General features: G+C 40.7%; 1 protein-coding gene across 9 annotated transcripts in view; it reads left to right on the forward strand.

Moving 5' to 3' along the window:
• Anks1b (ankyrin repeat and sterile alpha motif domain containing 1B) overlaps positions 1 to 19544 on the forward strand; it is a 1067094-nt gene that overhangs the window by 745837 nt on the left and 301713 nt on the right. For all 9 annotated transcript variants that reach the window (XM_055627859.1, XM_055627860.1, XM_055627861.1 and 6 more), the window contains one exon: positions 5451 to 5549. In XM_055627859.1, coding sequence (XP_055483834.1) covers positions 5451 to 5549 — 99 coding nt within the window. The remainder of the gene's footprint in view (positions 1 to 5450; positions 5550 to 19544) is intronic.

Here is a 19544-nt window from a genome sequence, read left to right on the forward strand (position 1 = left end):
TTGTCAGCAAAAGAGCAGCAGCTGTAAAAACACCACCTTGGGCCTCTGGTCATGCTAATAAGTTGATTAGTTAGTGACTAACAAAGCCACTTTCTCTGTGATCACTCTCTGCTGAACACCTATGTGATGTGCCTTGTTGAGTGCTAAGCTACAACTTATTAACTGCACATATCATATCATAGCATGGACTTCTAGCACCACAAAAAATAAGCAGCACCCAGAGTATGACAGCTCCATAATGCATCTGACCACTAAAATATTAGATCGTTTATTAAAGACACTATATTTAATATCTACAGATTGTGACCAAATGGTGCATAACTAATTACATCCCCAAGAATGATGGATACTTTTATTCTTGGCCTCATTTTGCCCCATTTATGTGATTCGACTAAGGTTTCACCGTCTATAAGTGTGGAGAAGCACTGGATCACAGAACCAGCTACAGTGACGAACATGCTGGAAATCGGTACTATCCAACACTGTAGCCACCAGCCAAGGCAGCCAGCACTTGGCTTCAGGGGTGAAGGAACCAACTAGATCTGGCAAGTGGGGGGTTGAGTGTTAACGTTTGGTAGAGAGTCTGTGGAGCTCATGAAGCCTTATTGTGGAGGAGAGATGAGTAAATGGACGAAATCGAGAATGGTGCATTGGGGCGATGAGGAGATGGGCTGTGCTGGAAAGGTACTTAGGCACAGCACTAGCATGGATTAGCTCACCAAACCAGTGGTCCATCAGTGATGTGTAAATGGGAACAAGGAGTGGGGAGCTAGGTTTATATTTGGCTCTTATTAGGGGAAAGGGTAAGTTAAAGTAAAATGCTCTGCATTAACAAAGCTAGCACTAGAATTAAAATAGACTTTGACTCCTTAGGCAGAATTGGAATGTCTGTGGTCCTGTAGTGTAACTGTGAGCCAAATGCAAAAAGAAATCATAAGAATTATAAAGTCTTATTTCCTCTGAAAAGCTATAAGAATCCATAATTCTACAAAGAAGGTATTCTATTAGCTAAGATTGCTTTGTTAAAAAAAAAGCTATAATCTTGAACTTCAGTCATTTATAACTTTAGGTTATAAATTCTGAAACACTAAAATGACATTTCAGAATATGCACTCTATATTTATATATAATGATACTAATCAAAAGTTAAACATGGCTGAAAAAATAGCTTTTTAACTGAATACATATTGATTAGTCTGTTTCATTTTACAGGTAAGAAACAAGAAGCCTAAAAAATATATGACTTAATAAAGTTTGCCCAACCATGATCCAAATAGGTCCAAGCCACCTTACATTTGAAGCAGAAGACATGCTGAAGACATATCAGGGAAAATTGACTTTTAATGCTGTTTTCATGACACAGAGTAATTGTGCGTATTTGCCACGTACTCAGTGTGCACTATACAACATCATATGATGTTTCTATTTATGTTTACATTGTATAGTGAACGAAAGAGAATAATTAGCAAAATGAATAAATTCTAACAATATGCCTCATTATAGACATTGGATCCCTCTCTTTGTATCGCCCAATTTATACTTTGTATTATACTTTCCCTACTTTCCACTCATTTTTAAAAGTACTTTGTCAGGATGCTGTATGCTTGGAATCTGATCCAAGCAGACAAAGTCATTGTATATTGAACATTCTCTTTTCAAATGTCAGACTCTCCTCCAAAACTCTCCTCCCTTATGGAAAACAGAAAAGCCGGTGTATGAACAATGTGGAGAAAAAGCAGCTGTCTTTTGGGACTTAATTGTTGAAACCATTAAAGTATTCAAGTACTGTTGTCAAATTTTTAGGATTAGCTGTAGACAGTAGGTCCCACAAACCATAAATTTTTGATGATATGCTTGCTGATATACAAAGAGAGTAGGCCCCATATTTTGCATGAATTGAAGGTGTGGATTGGTAATTCAGTGCTTGGAAAACCTGACTATGGTCTAGCACATACGTGGCCAGTGTTGTGAGTGTTGTGATTGTTCTAGGGTTAGTAAGCACTTTGGGAAATCCTCAAAGATTAAATCCAGGTCAGGTATGACATATCCCATTCAGACTACCTTAGTCCATTTCTGGAAGTAATAATGATCTCTCAAAATGAAGTCATTTATATTCTCAGCCATGCTCTATTGTGTACACTGAGTAATTTCTTGAGAGCATTGTTTCCTGTGGCACAATGCCAAGACTGGCTTTATTTGTTTTTCATTAGGATTTTCATTATCATGCTGCTATATACCTGGATCGCTCTACCTCCTCTGAGATGGCTGGCGTAGCTTGAGCACAGGCATGATGCTATGAGAAGGTGGAATGCTTTTGTTCAGCAAATGGCCATCTTAAATCCCTAACTGTGGTCCTATTCTAATGGCCCTAATCTTCTAGCACAGTCAATTATCTATTTATAACATGGTCTGATATTAAGCTGTTTACCTCCATCTATTTTGACACTTACAAGAAAAGGCATTACTCTCACTTTCTACCACTCCAGATCCACCCTTTCTCTTATCTTATGTCAGGAAAGGCATCTAGAGCTATCTCCTGCCCCACTCTGCATTTCTCTTCATTTCAGAGCCCTGATCTACAACTAAAACTGCTTGATAGTTTTCATTACCTTTCTGCCTTCCATATGTATACCCACTCGATCCCTAAAATATCTATAGCACCCTCTCAATGGTCTTCAATGAACCCAAGCCTGCCCTTCTAGTTCCTTGCTTTGAACATCTGTAAATACTCCATGTTGTTTGTTTTTGTTGGTTTTCTTTTTTTTCCACTTCTCTCCTAAGTATTTTGTGCTACACATTAATAGGATAGAGTTTGGTTCGTTCAGAGGAACACAGCAATACAAATTCTTGAAGTTCCACCCATTTCTCAAGTCTGCAATCTTTTATTTGTTTTAATGGAATGTCATTCCTGTGCTTGTTTATGGCACACACTATGATCATGTGACACCTGTGTACAATGGAGAATAACTAAATATGGCTAATTAACATTTATTTTCTTGAATATCATCCTTATGTGTTGAAAATGTTGAACTTTTAAATAATTTTAGTCTATATAAAACAGTTATAGAATATAGCTATTCTACTGTGTGGTGCAGCATTTTAATGAATCGCTCCCTTCTACCCCATTATCCGATCACCAAGATACTCTTAATAGCCTTGCAACCTTTTTTGAACTTTCTAGCTTCTACAAGTGAGTGAGACTGTACGATGGTCATATTCCATTTGGAATATTAAATGAACTTATTTTGCTATGTTTATTCTATATTATAGGTCTAATATCGACTTATGAGTGAGTATATACCCTGTGTGTCTTTCTGCTTCTGAGATACCTCACTCAGGATGATCTTTTCCAGATCCCACCATTTACCTGCAAATTTCATGATTTCCTTGTTTTTTTATCGCTGAGTAATATTCCATTGTGTAGATGTACCACAATCTCTGTATTCATTCCTCAACTGAGGGGCATCTAGGCTGTCTCCAGCTTCTGGATATTACAAATAAAGCTGCTACAAACATGGTTGAGCAGATGTCCTTGTTGTATACTTGAGCATATTTTGGATATATGCCTAGGAGTGGTATAGCTCAATCTTGAGGAAGCACTATTCCTAGTTGTCTGAGAAGCGCCTGATTGAAGCTAATCAGGAAGGAGGACGCTGGCTAAGATGCTCAATACCCATTTAGAAAGGCAAAGAGGATGGACATCAGAGGAGGGAGAAAACAGGGAATAGGACAGGGACCTACCAGAGAGGGCCTCTGAAAGGCTCTACCCTGCAGGGTATCCAGGCAGATGCTGAGACTCATAGCCAAACTTTGGGCAGAGTGCAGGGAAACTTACAAAAGAAGTGGGTGATAGTAAGACCTGGAGAGGACAAGAACTCCACAAGGACAGCAACAGATCCAAAAAATCTGGGCACAGGGGTCTTTTCTGAGACTGATACTCCAGCCAAGGACCACTCATGGAGATGGCCTGGAACCCCTGCACAGAGGTAGCCTATGGCAGTTCAGTGTCCAAGTGGGTTCCATAGTAATGGGGACAGGGTCTGCCTCTGACATGAACTGATTGGCCTGCTCTTTGATCACCTCTCCCTGAGAGGGGAGCAGCCTTACCAGGCCAGGCCACAGAAGAAGACAATGCAGCCACTCCTGATGAGACCTGATAGACTAGGATCAGAGGGAAGGGGAGGATCACCTCCCTTATCAGTGAACTGGGAGAGGGACAGGGGTGGGGAAGAGGAGGCTGGTAGTGGGAGTGAAGGAGGCAGGAAGGTACAGGGGGGATACAAAGTGAATAAACTGTAATTAATAAAAACAAAAATAATTATAAAAAATAAATAAACTTATTTATTTAAAGAGAAATTTTATCTTGTAAACACCGAGAGACTGGAATTTGGGGACAAAATGAGCAATCTTTACTTTCCTGTCTCAAACATTGATCAGGGGCTTAACAATAATCGTTTGCAATCTGAGCCTTTTAGGAGTAGACTGGTCCTTGGAGGATGTACTGCTTAGCCTTTTCATCTTACAGGGAAGGAAAGGGAGCCCCAACCATAAAAGTCAAAATGACCTTCCTAAATTTGAACTTTCATCATGCAACTCTTTTTTTAAGCCTGCCCATAATATTCCATGATGGCCAGAATGAATACAAATTATCATTATGCCATACAATGTCTGTTCAACTTAGCCTGGGTTTACGTTTTCATTCTTTATTTTTCTCTCCAATTTATTCCCAACATACATGCCTTTTTTTCTATAGGTTATTGCACATGGTTTTCACTTTGTCCTGCTTGTTTTAGATCCTAAGCATACTTCAGATATGTGATTATCTATCACCTTATCCAACAATGTGCCCTAATACTCTCAGGATTTCCAAGCAAGCCCCACATGGAACCTGTTTTCAGTGTTCAAATGGAAGGAATAACTACAGTCATTAGCAAATACTCGCATCTTACTCATCATTCCAGCCCCATGTTTTTAGAATCTGACATCCGGAATCTTAAAATGAATTATTTTTACTTTTACCTGCCACATACATGTCAATTTTTCCATCAATCCTCCTCTCAAAATCTATTTTCAGATTAGTTTTTTTTTTTAAGTAAATTGATTCATTCACATCCTTCTAGAAGTCACTGATAATCCTGAATGATGACTCTTCCTTGAACCATTTATATTTCTACAGGAAAAGTATTCTAAGTCTTAGAAATGACTCTTCAAGGCAGAGAAGTTAACCATAAATTGTAAGTCATGAAAGACATATGTGAGGGAAAGTCGGTGTCCATTAGCCTTCAGGCCAGTATCACGGGTGACCTACTCTTCACTCACACTCAAAGTGGGATGACTCCACTGTTGCTTGTAAAATTCAGAGTACTTGTTTTGGTCTGTGTAAAGTACATCCTTGCTTCACATAGCATAAATGCTGAACTTATCATGTTACATTTCTGGTTTTATTTCAGGGAAGCAATGTTATGGAAGATCAGGATTTGTTGGAAATTGGAATCCTTAATTCTGGACACAGGCAGAGAATTCTACAGGCAATCCAGCTCCTTCCAAAGGTAAGGGATGCTTCATTGGGCTCGCCTTAAGAATGGCTTCCAATGACAGTCAAAGCATGTAATGGTATTGACAGGAGTCTTCTACATGCTGCTTCAGCCCATGAGAATGGTCTTAGGTCCCACTTTAATTGGACACAAAGACTACCACGAGCTTCACTTGGTTTTAAACTTACCTACAAGACTGCAACACAGGAAACACTGCAGAGCAGTAGGACAGAATCAGAATATCCTTTCTGTGTGAGTCCTAACTCCAGTACAGTGACAACTGAGGTTAAAGAAGATGGGATTTATGCTGGGTGAGCGTGGTAATGTCCTTGGCTTAAAAGCTTCAGGAATGGTAGAAAATGTTTACTGATTATACATCTTACAGATGTATAATTAATATCTAGAATACGTAAAGAACTTAAAAAAAAACTGAATACCCCCCCAAAACCAAACAACAATAGATTGTTGGAATGGAGAGATAGTTCTCAAAAGATGAAAAGCAGATGGCAAATAAATATGTTAAAATTGTTAAGCATTCTTGCTCACCTGACTCATTGTGCTGGATAGTTTTATGCCAGCTTGATGAAGGCTAGAGTCATTTGAGAGGAGGAAACCTTAATTTAAAATGCACTCTGACTAAGACAGTCATCTAAGAAATACATAGTAAAAGCAGATCAAGATTCCATCTCATCCCACTCTGGATGAATGGCATTAGAAAACAAACAATAATCAGTGCTGGAGGTAGGAAAAAGAAAATATTTATGTACTGATGGTAGGGATATAAATTATCCCACTCACTGATTCAAAGGTCCCCCTATAAAACTTCAAATAGTACTATCATCACTTAGCTATATGACCAAAGGGTGTATGTCTGAAGAACTCTGTGTTTGCACACCACACAAATACTTGCACTGTGCAGTCAGACTAGGTATCCATTAGCATATGAATGATGTTTTGGTGTTGTGTATAGTATATATATGAGACAAAGTTTTGTTCACCATAGCAAAGGATGAAATTTTTTCATTATTTGGAATGAGATCATCATATTAAGTCAAATCAAATATAGAAAGTATTGCATATTTTCTTTCATTTGTGGGTCCTAGAATTCTTTATAAATAAAAACTACAACCCTACATCCACATATACATATGAGCAACGTGAAAACAAGAGGAAGACTATTGGAAGGGAAGAGACTATCAGAAGGAACAGTGGGAAGGGTCTAAAGGAAGAGACGGCTTTTGTCACACTATAGGACATACTTAAAGAATTCATCTGTGCAAGAATATACACTATATGCAATGAATATACACCAATAAGAACATTTTAGTGAAAGAGCCTCATGCTCCATAAGAAGCAATATCTCTTCTAGCAATTCCAGGACTTAGAGTCCTGCAAGGGACTTGCCAATAACAAAAGGCATCAATTTGGAGGTGTCCTCAGTGTCCCATCCCAGCACACATTTACAGTTGATAAGTTGGTTTCCAGTGTAGATGTGATTTGTCAACCAGATATCATTTTTACTGGAAACGGTAACCCAGCAACAGAGTTGACCTTATGTTTCCAGATGAGGTTTTAAAGGAAGAGGTAGGATATAAGTTCCAGCCTTTCAAGGTAGGTAGGATTTTAATTGGGAAGGGAAGGGAAAGGCACCTCAGGAGGCCAGAAGGAACTGTGTAATTACAGGTGTTACACAGGCAATGAAGCATTTGGGAAATAGTCATTTAAAATCCAGTGGGAGCAGCACAGCTATGTGTGTTTGGAATGCCCCTGAACTATATGGTTAAAATATTTAAGATAGTAAGTTTTGTGTATTTCCCAAAATTATCAGATGAAGCCGGAAGATTGGGTTTCTTCCATTTGTATGAGGCTAAAGAATTTGAATATATTTTGTGAGCACTAGGGAATGCCTAAGAGTAGAATACTCTATCCTGCTTAAGTCTGGAGGAAATTTGCCAGAGGAACTGAAGGAGAGAAAGTTGAGGTTGGGTCCACCAGCACAGAAAAGATGAAGGGAGGCAAGATTGGAGTAGGAGAACTGCAATGAGGATGCCTAACACCCATGAGTGATTCCTGGGGCTTCTCCCTTTTTCTCTCTTCCTGACTAGGGAGGCTAGAGTTTCTCCTCAGACAGAGGAAGACAAATACTAATCACAAATACAAATTAGTTTCTAAGGACGTGATCTGATGAAATTTGCCCACTGACGAACTAAGTTTCTACTGAAAGAAAGTTAACACATTAGCAAATGTGAGAGTTAAGCACACTGAAGAGCTTAATCATACGAGTTTCTACATTAAAAAGGAAAGAATGAAAATGTCTTTAGACTTAACTCCTGAAGTGATTTCACAGGCATGTTTCCACCTCACTACTTAAGGTACTGTTTCCTTAGTCAGTGTCCCACTTGCCTGCAGTGAGAGCTTCTGCGAAGCTGTATTCAACACCCTGTGCGGTCTCCACCCCTTAACAGCTAAAAGCCCCACGTACCAGTGATGGCCATTCCACAATACAGCCACATTTAAAATTCAGTTCAAACAGTAGCATCTCACTTCTTTTGAGAAACTTTGCCTAAACTGTAACCATTTCTCACTACATTTGCAGTGAGAAATCTAATCCAAATACACCCCTTTTAGTAAGAGTGCCAATGGAAGTTCTTATCTATTTTCATGGCTAGGCTACCTGAGCCAGTTTTCTCATTGATCCTCTCCATCATGGACCATTCACTCACCTCCATTTCTCCCTCCTGATATCTCTCTTTATCTCAGCAAATGGATTTCACAGTGTCTCCACCAACCCTTCTAAACTATGAATCAAGTCATACCACATTATGCTAAAAATCACCTCTTGTGATTTTTCTAAGTCTTCAGGATTAGAAGAAAGCCCTTACCTTGGCCTATAAAAGTCAATAGGATCTGGTCCTTTCCTACCTCATGGTCATTTTTATCATTCTCTTCTATGCTCAAGTCAGTGCCTTTTTCTTTGTTACACAAAGTGACAAGCTCGTTTCTGCCTTGGGGTCTTTGTTCATCCTTCGGAGTCCCATAACATCACTGAGGCTTGGACTCAGACACCCACTCCACAGAGTCTTTCCCAATTTAACAGTCTGCACTCAGCCGCTATTGCTCTCTTTGATGGTGCCTGCTTTGTTTTCCCCAGAGCACCTATAGCTACCTGAAGTTATATTGTTTATTTGTTTCTTCATTATTTTCCATCTTGCCACGAGGTAGCCAGCCCCAAGAGTTCAAGAACCTTGACTCATTTGTTTCTTTCTAAAGTCAGTCCCTTGATGGATCCTAGCACCAAGCAGCTATACAAGAAATATTTGTGGAATGAGAACACACAGTGATCTCTGATTTATTTGAGATTTTTTTTTTACATCCTTATGCTTGTTCCTATGTGAGGATACTGATGATAATCTGTATATAAGCATACAAGCAGCTGAGCTCACTCAATGCCTTGAAACTTTCTTGTACTTAGCCCCATTATACGACCATTAAAAGAATGAATGAATGAGCAAATAAATGTTACCTCACTTTGCATTCAAATATTTTTAAAACCTGGAATGCCTTGATTTTAAGATAATTCTATAATCCACAAACAAGGTCATGAGAAATGAAAAAAAAACTTACCCTAGAATTATTTGGAGAATAAATGAAATGTTTATTTTTAAGACAGGATATTATCCCCATTGTAGGAAGCAATGTTATAGAAACAAGGCAAAATTAAGCTGGTCCAGAGGCGGGTGAAGAAATGACGACTGCATGCACACAAATGAGTAGAGAATGCATAAGAATGGCCGAATCCATCCTCCATAGCACAACAGACTGTTACAGTGCTTCAAATTGATGCTTTGCTTTTTTAGAGAATGAGCCTAATCTTCTCATGGCTAATAGCATAATATTAGTGCTAGGACATTCATCTGCATTCACTGTGGGTTTGCACTGCTAGAATAATTGACAGAACGCTGCTTTGTTTCATTCACACAGTTTCTGGCCTTCAGAATGTTTGTGCTCCTTATCTGTCATGAGAAGCATTCCATAATCACTATAGGAGACCCCTTTGTAACACACTGAATTCAGGGAGTGGTGAGGCTGCTCCCAGACAGGGAAAAGGTGAGCTGCAAAGTACAACCTTGATCTGTTGGCTTGTTCCAAAGCATGCTTTATTTATGTTCTGTTGATTCAAGTTTTGAAGGAAAATAACTTTGCTGACAAGCTCTCACCTGCAATATGTCTGCTTGAATATTGAAATATACACCAGTGCAATGATCCACAGGTTTTCCAGCACAGTTGACATGTTCATGAAGTAGAGTATGCTGTGTGTATTCTAACCAGTCTCCTTCAGAACAGTAATTGCATCAAGTCAGTTCCTTCTCCCACTAATTTGCCTCTGTCTTTCCCATTGCATGGCCTACAGCACTGAGGCATGACCAGTTCTTACATGGCATCCACTTCCTCCACCAGGCCCAAGTTGGGCTTTATTCAGGTTGAAATTTCCTATAAGCTTTTGAAGATCAAAGTTCATCCCCTTTCCTTTATAAGAAGCAAACCATGCCAAAACTTCCATAAGAAGTTCTATACTTTCTTACATACTAGACATGTTCTACTTTTTCTGTCCCTTAGATACAGGAATACAGAGAAATTACTCAGGGACATAGGGACACAAGGAAATTATCTAATCTTGTATTTGCAGCATTTTAACCTTTCCAGGTAAGAACCCCATGAATAAATCTTTGGATAAGCCTTTAATATATTTTCCTTTTAAAGAGGTATGAGTGTATTTTTGTCCTTTGATAATAGAGCACCTGAAGGTGAGATATTCAAAGAATTTTCATTTTGTAAAGGTTGAGAGCGCTTTGAGCCAAGGCACATATTGTATCTTCTTAATATCTCTCATCCTGAGTTGAAAATGTACCCTGTCAAGCTTACAGATATCATGTCCTGGTTTTCCCAGTTTCATCTGCTAACACTTCCCATATTACAGCAGCTTTAGGAGTTACTCAGCAGCTGTCTGCAAGTACCATCCACCTTTCTTCTGTGGCCATCCATCCCACGATTCTCTTGGGTCTGATTCAGTCCTCTGCCATGCCAGCCAGCAGCAGCCACCAGAACAGTTCTGAGCCCCTTCCTATCCTGATGACAGCCTGTCGACATTCTCTTCCGTGGCTCCAGTTCCCACTGCTCTGCTCTGCTCCTTCTTTGCCTACTCATGGTCCTAAGTTAAATCTCAGAGCTCCTAAAATCTAAATTCAAAGCTTTCTGAGAGCTTGTGACTATCATGACCATGAGACTCTTGACATAGTTCAGTTTCCTACACTTGCTGGCTGTTGGGACCATACTTCTCCACCACATAATGAAAACCCAAGTTCAAGTTGCCCTTTACATCCAGTTTAATCACCATTTGTTTTAGCCACATATTTTTCAATTGTTTTCTACTGAATGGTACTGTCTTAGTAATGTTCTATTGCTGTGAAGAGACACCATGACCGCAGCAACTCTCTTTTTACAGAGTATTTTATTTTTATTTTGACTGCTATGATGTCTCTAGTAGAATCTCCTACTTCATTTTTTTCGTTAATTTATTTATTTACTTTCCATCCCAATCACTACTTCCCCTCCCTCCTCTCCTCCCTGTCCTTTCCTCTCACCTCCATTTCTCCTCAGAAAAGGGGAGGCCTCCCGTGGATATCAGCCCATCTTGGCATATCAAGTTGCAGTAGGACTAGGCACATCTTCTCCTATGGAGGCTAGACCAGCAGTTAAAAGAAAGCAGCCCAGTTAAAAGAAAGGAATCCAAACCTAGGCAGAAGAGCCAGAGGCCTGCTCCTGGTGTTAGGGATCCCACAATGAAGATCAAGCTGCACATCTGTTACGTATGTGTAGGGGAGCCTAGATCTAACCCATGCATACTCTCTGTTTGGTGGTTCAGTCTCAGTGAGCCCCTATGGAGCCAGGTTAGTTGATTCTGTAGGTTTTCTTGTGGTGTCTTTGACCTCTCTGACATCCTCAGTCCTTCTTCTCCCTCTTCTACAGGATTCCTTAAGCCCTGCCTAACGTTTGGCTGGACCACAGAAACTTTACTTATATAAAAAAAATTTAATTGAGTCTTGCTGACAGATTCAGAGGTTTAGTCCATTATCATCATGGTGGGAAGCAAGGTGACATGCAGGAAGATGTGGTGCTGGAGAAGTTAATGAAAACTTTACGTCTGGAAGCAGGAAGAGAGAGTGACATGGGCCTGGCTTGAGCTTTTGAAACCTCAAAATTAACCTCCTGTGACACACTTCCTCCAGTAAGACCACACCTACTCCAACAAGGCCACACCTCCAATAATGCCACTCTGAGTCTATGGGGAGCATTTCCATTCAAACCACCACATTCCACTCCCTGGCTCCCGTAGGTTTGTAGGCAAATTATAATGCAAAATACATTTAATCCACCGTCAAAATTCCCCATAGTCTATACCAGCCTCAACCAAGTTTAAAAGTTCAAAGTCTATTCAGAGACTTATGGTGATCGCTTAACTATAACACCTGTGAAATCAAAATTAAAAAGTGGATCACATACTTCCAACATACAGTGGCATAGATTATGCATTGCCATTCCAGAAGAGAGGAAAGGGAGCATAGTGAGGAAATACTGGACCAGAACAAAACCAAAAACCAGCAAATGACAAACTCTGGATCTCCATTCCTGATATCAAAGCATTCTTCAGATCTCCAACTCCTTTCAGCTTTGTTGACTGCAACATGCTTCTTTCTCTTGGGCTGTTTCCACTCCCAGTTAGCAGCTTTCTTCAGCAGATGTCCCATGGCTCTGGCATCTCTAACCTCTTGTGGTCTCCAAGACAATCCAGGCTGTGAGGCTTCACAGCTTCACACTATGACCTATCACAGCTTCACACCATTCTAGGTCTCCGTGCAAGTACACCTGTGACACACACCTGGCCTCAGCAGCTTTTGTTAGTGATGGAAGGAGATGCCATACCCCCTTTCTTGTATCCTTGACTCTACAGCCAGAACCACATGACCAAAGCTGCCAAGTTCTGTTGCCTGCTTGGGTCCCTTGCTCAAATACATGTTCACTAGCTTTCTGTTTTTGATGATTTACTAAACCTGGCTCTCCTGAAACTCACTCTATAGACCAGGCTGGCCTCAAACTCAGAGATCCACCTGCCTATGCCTCCCAAGCGCTGGGATTAAAGGTGTGCACCACCATGCCAGATGCTAAGCTTTTCTTTAATTCCTTTTCACACATTGGAAGTTTAGCTGGATGGGGTCTTGCTCTGAGGTCACCACTCCCTTTACTCCACTTTAATCTTTCTATACTTCCTGGTGCACCTTTTTCTCCTCAAACTGTACATTTTGTATTTTTCCTTGTGCATTGTAGACCTGCATAAGACTGGCCACTAATAGTCACATGGCACAATCAGTCAACACTAAGGCTATTTTGAAATCTCCTCTGCAAACTCAATTAATCCAAAACTCTTCAATTCTGCCTCAGGCTAGGAGGGGTGCACTTCCCATCTCACACATGTGCTTAGTGGAGGGGAGCGTGTTGGACCAGACCTTACTTAGTTCCTCTCTAGAGCATCTCACAAAATGCAGCTGGCTTCGACAGGAAGGCTGGCAATATGGCAATCACAGTTGCCTTATTGCCTTATTGCTAAAGCAGCATTCCGTCCCTTTCTTGCATTCTCTTCACTAAGAGCTACACCAGAAAATGCCCCTATCAGTCATGAGACACTACTAAAAAAAAAAACAACTTATTTTTCCATTTGTTTATGGGCTTGTTGATTTATATGCATCAGACCAGATCGGTGCGCTTCAGACTACGAAGTCAATGCACGCAGATTGCAGTCCAGCTCCTGGGTTGTGGTGTCATGTTATGCCACACACACACACAGACATGAGCTATGGTGTCACTTTTCTGAGTATTCTTCATAAATACAGCTTCTAAATTACCTAATGTTAACGTGATGGTCTGAGAAAATTAAATATGACACTTGTTGTTGTTGATGCTGGGTTTTTCTATTTTAACACCAGTTACAGGCAGGAGAACTGAACATAAACCATACCATTACACAGTGTGTCTTAGGGAGGCAGATTTCTAAGACACCCCCCATTGCCTCTGTCCTGAGTAGGAACATCCTTTCGTAAACGTTGCCTTTTCCTGTCTCTGCTGCAGAAGCGAGGTCAGATTCTAATAAGGCTTAAGGATGTTAAAAACAGAAACACATTTTTGGAAAAATGACAAAGCTAGAAAGTTAAAAGACATCCTTTAAGTTTAGGCCTGATCAGAGCAAATAAATAAAAGTGACAGTTGACAAGAAAATCAACAACAACAAAACTCTACCTGTGCTCAGCAAAGGATATACCCAAGGGTCTGAGCTCAAACACCCTTTAAGGACAAGACAGCACAGATTGGTGGGAACATGCTAAGAATACAAACACAGCACTGAGGCGCAGACTTGGGTATGGCTTTCACTTTGCTACTGCTGGTATCACAAGAGAAAACAATGAGTCTTCCTGTGATGAGATCACTGATTATTTGAGGATTGGGACAGAAAATTATAGATGTGGCATTATCTCTATTTAGTGTCACCAAGTCTCTCTTCTCTTTTCTTTAATTTTTTTAACAATTTATTCATTATATATCTCTACTGAAGATCATCCTGGGTGAGGTAACCCAGAAACAGAAGGACACACATGATATACACTCATTTATAAGCGGATATTAGCTGTATAATATAGGATAGCCATACTAAAATCTACAGACCTACAGAAGCTAAAAAACAAAGAGGATCCTGGGAAGATGCTTAAATCTCATTCAGAAAGGCAAACAGGATAGACAGAGAAGCAGTGGAAAAGAAGGAACAGGATAGAAGCCTACCATAGAGGATCCTCTGAAAGAGTTTCTCTACCTGAGTTCTTTCAAGGACTTTAAAACGCACATGTTTCTTATATGGAATCTTAATAGCTCATGAGCAGACACGTATCAGTTTTCGGGGAAAAGCATTCAACCAATGTAACTCCTTTAAAAGTCTGGAAAGGAAGGTTCAGTCTGACACCCCTGTCGCTTAGAAAAATGACAGAAGCTTGTTCCTGTTTCTTCTGCTGTTTTTTTCAGAAGAGCGATGACAAACACAGGCCATGGGCACAGATGACCCTGAGGTGCCTTTTGACAGGCAACCCACCACTCACTCTCCACACTCTCATTCTTTTTACTTCTATTTCCCCTCCTCCATACCCTCCTGCTGGTGTCCTAAACTTTGTGACACCCAGTACTGGCCTGAATGTCAACTAAGGAGTCACTGCAAAATAGCATCAGCATGGGGTCCTAACCTACAGAAAATGAGCAGAGCTCAATTTCGTCTGAGTTCATAGAGCAGTCTACTTTCTGGAGTTTCTGGTCATTGGTGTGGCAGGGTCTGTGCAAGCTCTATGCAGTCTTAAAAATGATTTATTGTTTCAGAACAAATAAGTATGACCCCTTATACAAGGGGTTGGCAAACTTTTTCTTGTAAAAAGCCAGACTAAGCTTTACAGGCCATATGTCTTCCCTTGCAACTATTCGACTCTGTTAGGGTGTGAAAACAGCCACAGAAAATCCAGAAAGAACGAGTGTGGTTTCATTTCAATAGAACTTTAATGACAAGAATAGGCAATGGGCCGTATTTGACTTGTGAAACATAGTTTACAGACACCTAACTTACATCAGCAATAAATCTCCAGCTAGAGCTTTTCTGTGTTTCTAAGAATCTTTTAGTCAGGAAAGGAACTCAGATCAGAAATACACCCTACTATGACAGACTAATGCAAGATCTCAGGATGGGCCAGCAACCTCCAGGCATCATCCCAAAAATTCTATGTGATAAAGGTATTTTGCAGTGATTGACAGGGATGATATTAGCTGGATATCTGTTAGAAAAGATGTCACTTTTTTGGGGCAACTTTGCGGGGAACACTTCAGGGCTCCACATTTGTCAGTCAATAAATACACGTTCATTAAGTTCCTCTGTAAGACTTGGCCTGGGCTACTCCTCTTTCACAGTCCCCTCACACAGCTCCAAGTCTTACACGGTGGAGGTGAGGATGTAAATCCAAAGTCTACAGCCTTGACGGTCATGAGCTTTTTATGCCGCTTCTCTTTTACTCAGATACTCTGCAGAATTTGGGGGTTTCAAACTCTCCCCTTCTTTCTGCCTGTACGATCCCTTGACACCTTCATCTGCCCCCAGATTTTCTACTATCTCCTACACATGAGTGGCCAACAAACCTCTGCCTCCGAATTAATAGATCTAGCTCCCCAGGTAATCCACAAAAAATATCGAATTAACATGTCCAAAAAGACCCTGTGTTCAAAGAAAAGTGGCCTATATCTGCTTAAGTTAATGTTACTCCTTGTGCAAATAACTGAGAGGGTCTCTGCACTCCAGGTACTTTCCTTAGCACAAGGTTATGATAAAGAGCAACACAAAAATAACCCATAGAGCTTGACCTCACAAAGCATGTATTCCATGAGAAAAATAGCAGATATATATATATATACATATATATATATATATGTGCCTGTTTTCCATGGCATTTCTTAATTATATAGCATGAATAATATATATAACATGTTTTGTATAGTATATCACTGATATGTTTTCATTATTTTACAAAAACAGAAATATATTTTCTTGTGTTATATGGTAAAATTACATATAGAGTCATACATAATATATATTGTTTTTATAGTATATATCATAAAGAAGAGTCAATGAATAGGCAAGTACACTGGGAATACACAAAGAACAAACAGCTGACTCGCCATAAGACTAGAAAAATCAGTCTTTCCTCAGGAAAAGGGATTGGTGCCATTGGAAAACATAGAAAGAATAATTGCCTTTTAGGGCAAAAACTTGAGTAATTTGATGTCTGTAAAGTTTGAAGTAACAGAAAGCCACTGAATTCTGTCTCATTATTCCCTCTCCTGGCACACAGTATAATCCCAGAAATGAACTGTCACCATTGTGGCAAATCTAAAATGTCAGTGGCTTAACACTGATTCTTACCCCTCATTCAGAGAAGGTCCAGTGCCACAGCCCTTACTCCAATGGTTAGGAATGAGGGTCACTTCCCATCTTGCTGTTCTCTATCAGCTACCATAAAGCTGGAGAGCTGGGAGCCTGCAAGGTCACGCAAGGTGCTTGTGGATGTCAGGCCTAGAAATGGACCGCTGGCTTTAGGCCACATTGGATTGCCCAGAGGCCAGGTTCCTGGCACTCACCTGGACTGTGGAGTAGGACAAGAAGCCCAGACTCACTTTGCAGGGAGGGATGATGGAATTCTTGAGGTTCAAACCATTCTGTGTCCAAGTGCCCATTCCGCTCTGCCCCTCAGCTGCCTCCTTTCTTCAAGTGAGTCACTGCAATCCCCAAGACATAGTTCTTTAAGATACATTTTATGACAGCTTTTCTCTGAGCTGAGATCAGTCATTTGACCTCTCTGGGAAGCCTTTGTATCCTACTGACTAGTCTTTCTCTGTCTCCCAAGATTAGTATCTTTGCTGTGCTGTCTTCATTATCTGAGCATGGAGCATGCTGTACTGGACCATAATAATGCTCACTTTGTGTTTACTAGGCTGAATGAAGCCGCACAATAGAGCAGATTAGAGATCCATCCTCAATGGGCAAGGGAAGTGCTTTTAAAGATATTTCCTGACACAATGCCTTTTCTCTCCAGTGCTTTACAAAGGAGCAGGACACCTCCTTTGTGAATGAATCACCCTTAACAGTGGTGGCCTTAATTTCCTGAGGATTTCCTCCCTTGTGCTTCACACCTTGTTTACAGGTGGGGGTCAATAACTGGTTGTTTAGGAACACATTAAGAGAAGCAATGATTGGTGTTCCCTAAAACTCTTTTTTTTCTCCGTGAAATGATAAATTTCACTATTTAGAGAGTGCAAAATAGCTGCCATGGATGGGAGTCAATAGATACTAAAGAAGTGTTAGCTGTGACCGTGGTGCAGTCAAAAATTTACTTTTTTTTTTTTTTTCAAAATTTTCATGCAGTTTCAAAACAGAAAAATGGCTGCTACATTCTTGAAAAAGAAAACTAAGAGAGGGGATTTTTCCATATCTTACTTTAAATGAATTTATTTTGGAACAGCCTACACATAGACCAGAGAGCTGAAATCTTGTTGTACTAACAGCCCCTTTCCCTGATGTTTACAGAGAAATAGAGAAGTGAGTAGACAGGACCTCATCTAATGCTATTCCCAGCAGCTGGCCACCTCTAACTTTGAGCTGTCCACCTCCATTATCTAAAGAGCCGAGGGTGCCTTGAACTCATGCTGTAGTCACTGGTGAGAATCAAAGGGGTGTAGTTATCTGAGCATTTCCTCTTCCTGTATATATTGCCAAGGAACAATGACGATTTAGAGCTGGAAGAGACTTTAAATATCCAGCTGTCCTTTCCCAGATAAAGAAAGTCATTCTGGATGGATTGCTCCTTAGTAACGAAACCGGAACTAAATCCCATCCCCTGGCACTTATGACAGTTACCTCTTGAGTGACTACTGTGCTATTTCATAGACCCAGGGCTGGGGGAATGAGTGTATGTGAGAGAGAACTAGAAAGGGGACAGGACTGGAGAGGACCAAAAGATGAAAGCAAGGGCAAGAGTGTTTCTAAAATCGAGCTTCATTTTAAGATTCAGGCTTAAAAGGCAGCTTCTGAGGCCTCCATGAACCTCTCAACTCTATTCTTGAGGCTGGACAGGAGATGCTATGGCAGGGATCCAAAAGTCCTGAGAAGGCAGGAAAGAGACGACCAAGAGAAAGAATGAAAGCTCATGTAGGTCAGATCAGCTGGCCTCCAGTGTCTTACTTATCCTTGGAGGCAGCCATAGAGATGACATCACCAGAGACAGACATCACTTCCAGAAAGCAAAGCATAAAAAAAATAAAGAGAAATAAGTAAAAATAATCTTATTCATTTCTTCTGGGCAGAGAAGAGGGGGAAATGAGCAAGAGAGAAGGGAATTCTCTAAAAGATAGCAGGACCCATCTTTACAGCATTAAACTCCATGGAGATGACATTTTTATAGGATGAAGCCAGAGAGCAGCATGCTGTAATGGTTGGGAATGCAGCCAGATTCCGAATTTGATTCTTGGCTGTGTTCTGCCTAATTGTGCAACCATGGGCAAGTTTCTAAACTTTTCTCTGCCTGCTTCCTCACCTTTTAATGGAGGTGGTGATTTTCTTACCCTGTAGGCATGTTGTGCCAATTAAGTGACTCCATGGCATACGTGAGGCACTTAAAATGGAGCCTGAGTTAGTGTATATACTCTATTTTGATCTATTAAATGCATTTTTATTATTACTACATTTTTAATTCATTACAATTTATTCACTTTGTATCCCAGCTGTAGCCCCCTCCCTCATCTCCTCCCAGTCCTACTCTCCCTCCCTCTTCTTCTCCTCTGCCCCTCCCATAGTCCACTGATAGGGGAGGTCCTCCTCCCCTTATATCTGACCCTAGCCCATCAGGTCTCATCAGGACTGGGTATCATTGTCTTCCTCTGTGGCCTGGTAAGGCTGCTCCCCACCAGGGGGGAGGTGATCAAAGAGCCAGCCACTGAGTTCATGTCAGAGACAGCCCCTGTTCCCCTTACTAGGGTACTCATTTGGAGACTGAGCTGCCATGGGCTACATCTGAGCAGGGGTTCTAGATTATCTCCATGCATGGTCCTCAGTTGGATTATCAGTCTCTGCCAAGACCCCTGGACCCAGATTTTTTGGTTCTGTTGGTCTCCTAGTAGAGCTCCTGTCCCCTCCAGGTCTTTCTATCTCCCCCTTCTTCCATAAGATTCCCTGCACTCTGCCCAAAGTTTGGCTATGAGCCTCAGCATCTACTTTGATACCTTGCTGGGTAGAGTCTTTCAGAGGCCCTCTGTGGTAGGCTCCTGCCCTGTTCTCTATTTTTTCCTACTTCCGATGTCTATCCTGTTTGCCTTTCTGAATGAGGA

The sequence above is a fragment of the Psammomys obesus genome, unplaced genomic scaffold (genome assembly GCF_907164565.1).
Source record: "Psammomys obesus unplaced genomic scaffold, mPsaObe1.curated_primary_1811, whole genome shotgun sequence".
Lineage (NCBI taxonomy): Eukaryota > Metazoa > Chordata > Mammalia > Rodentia > Muridae > Psammomys > Psammomys obesus.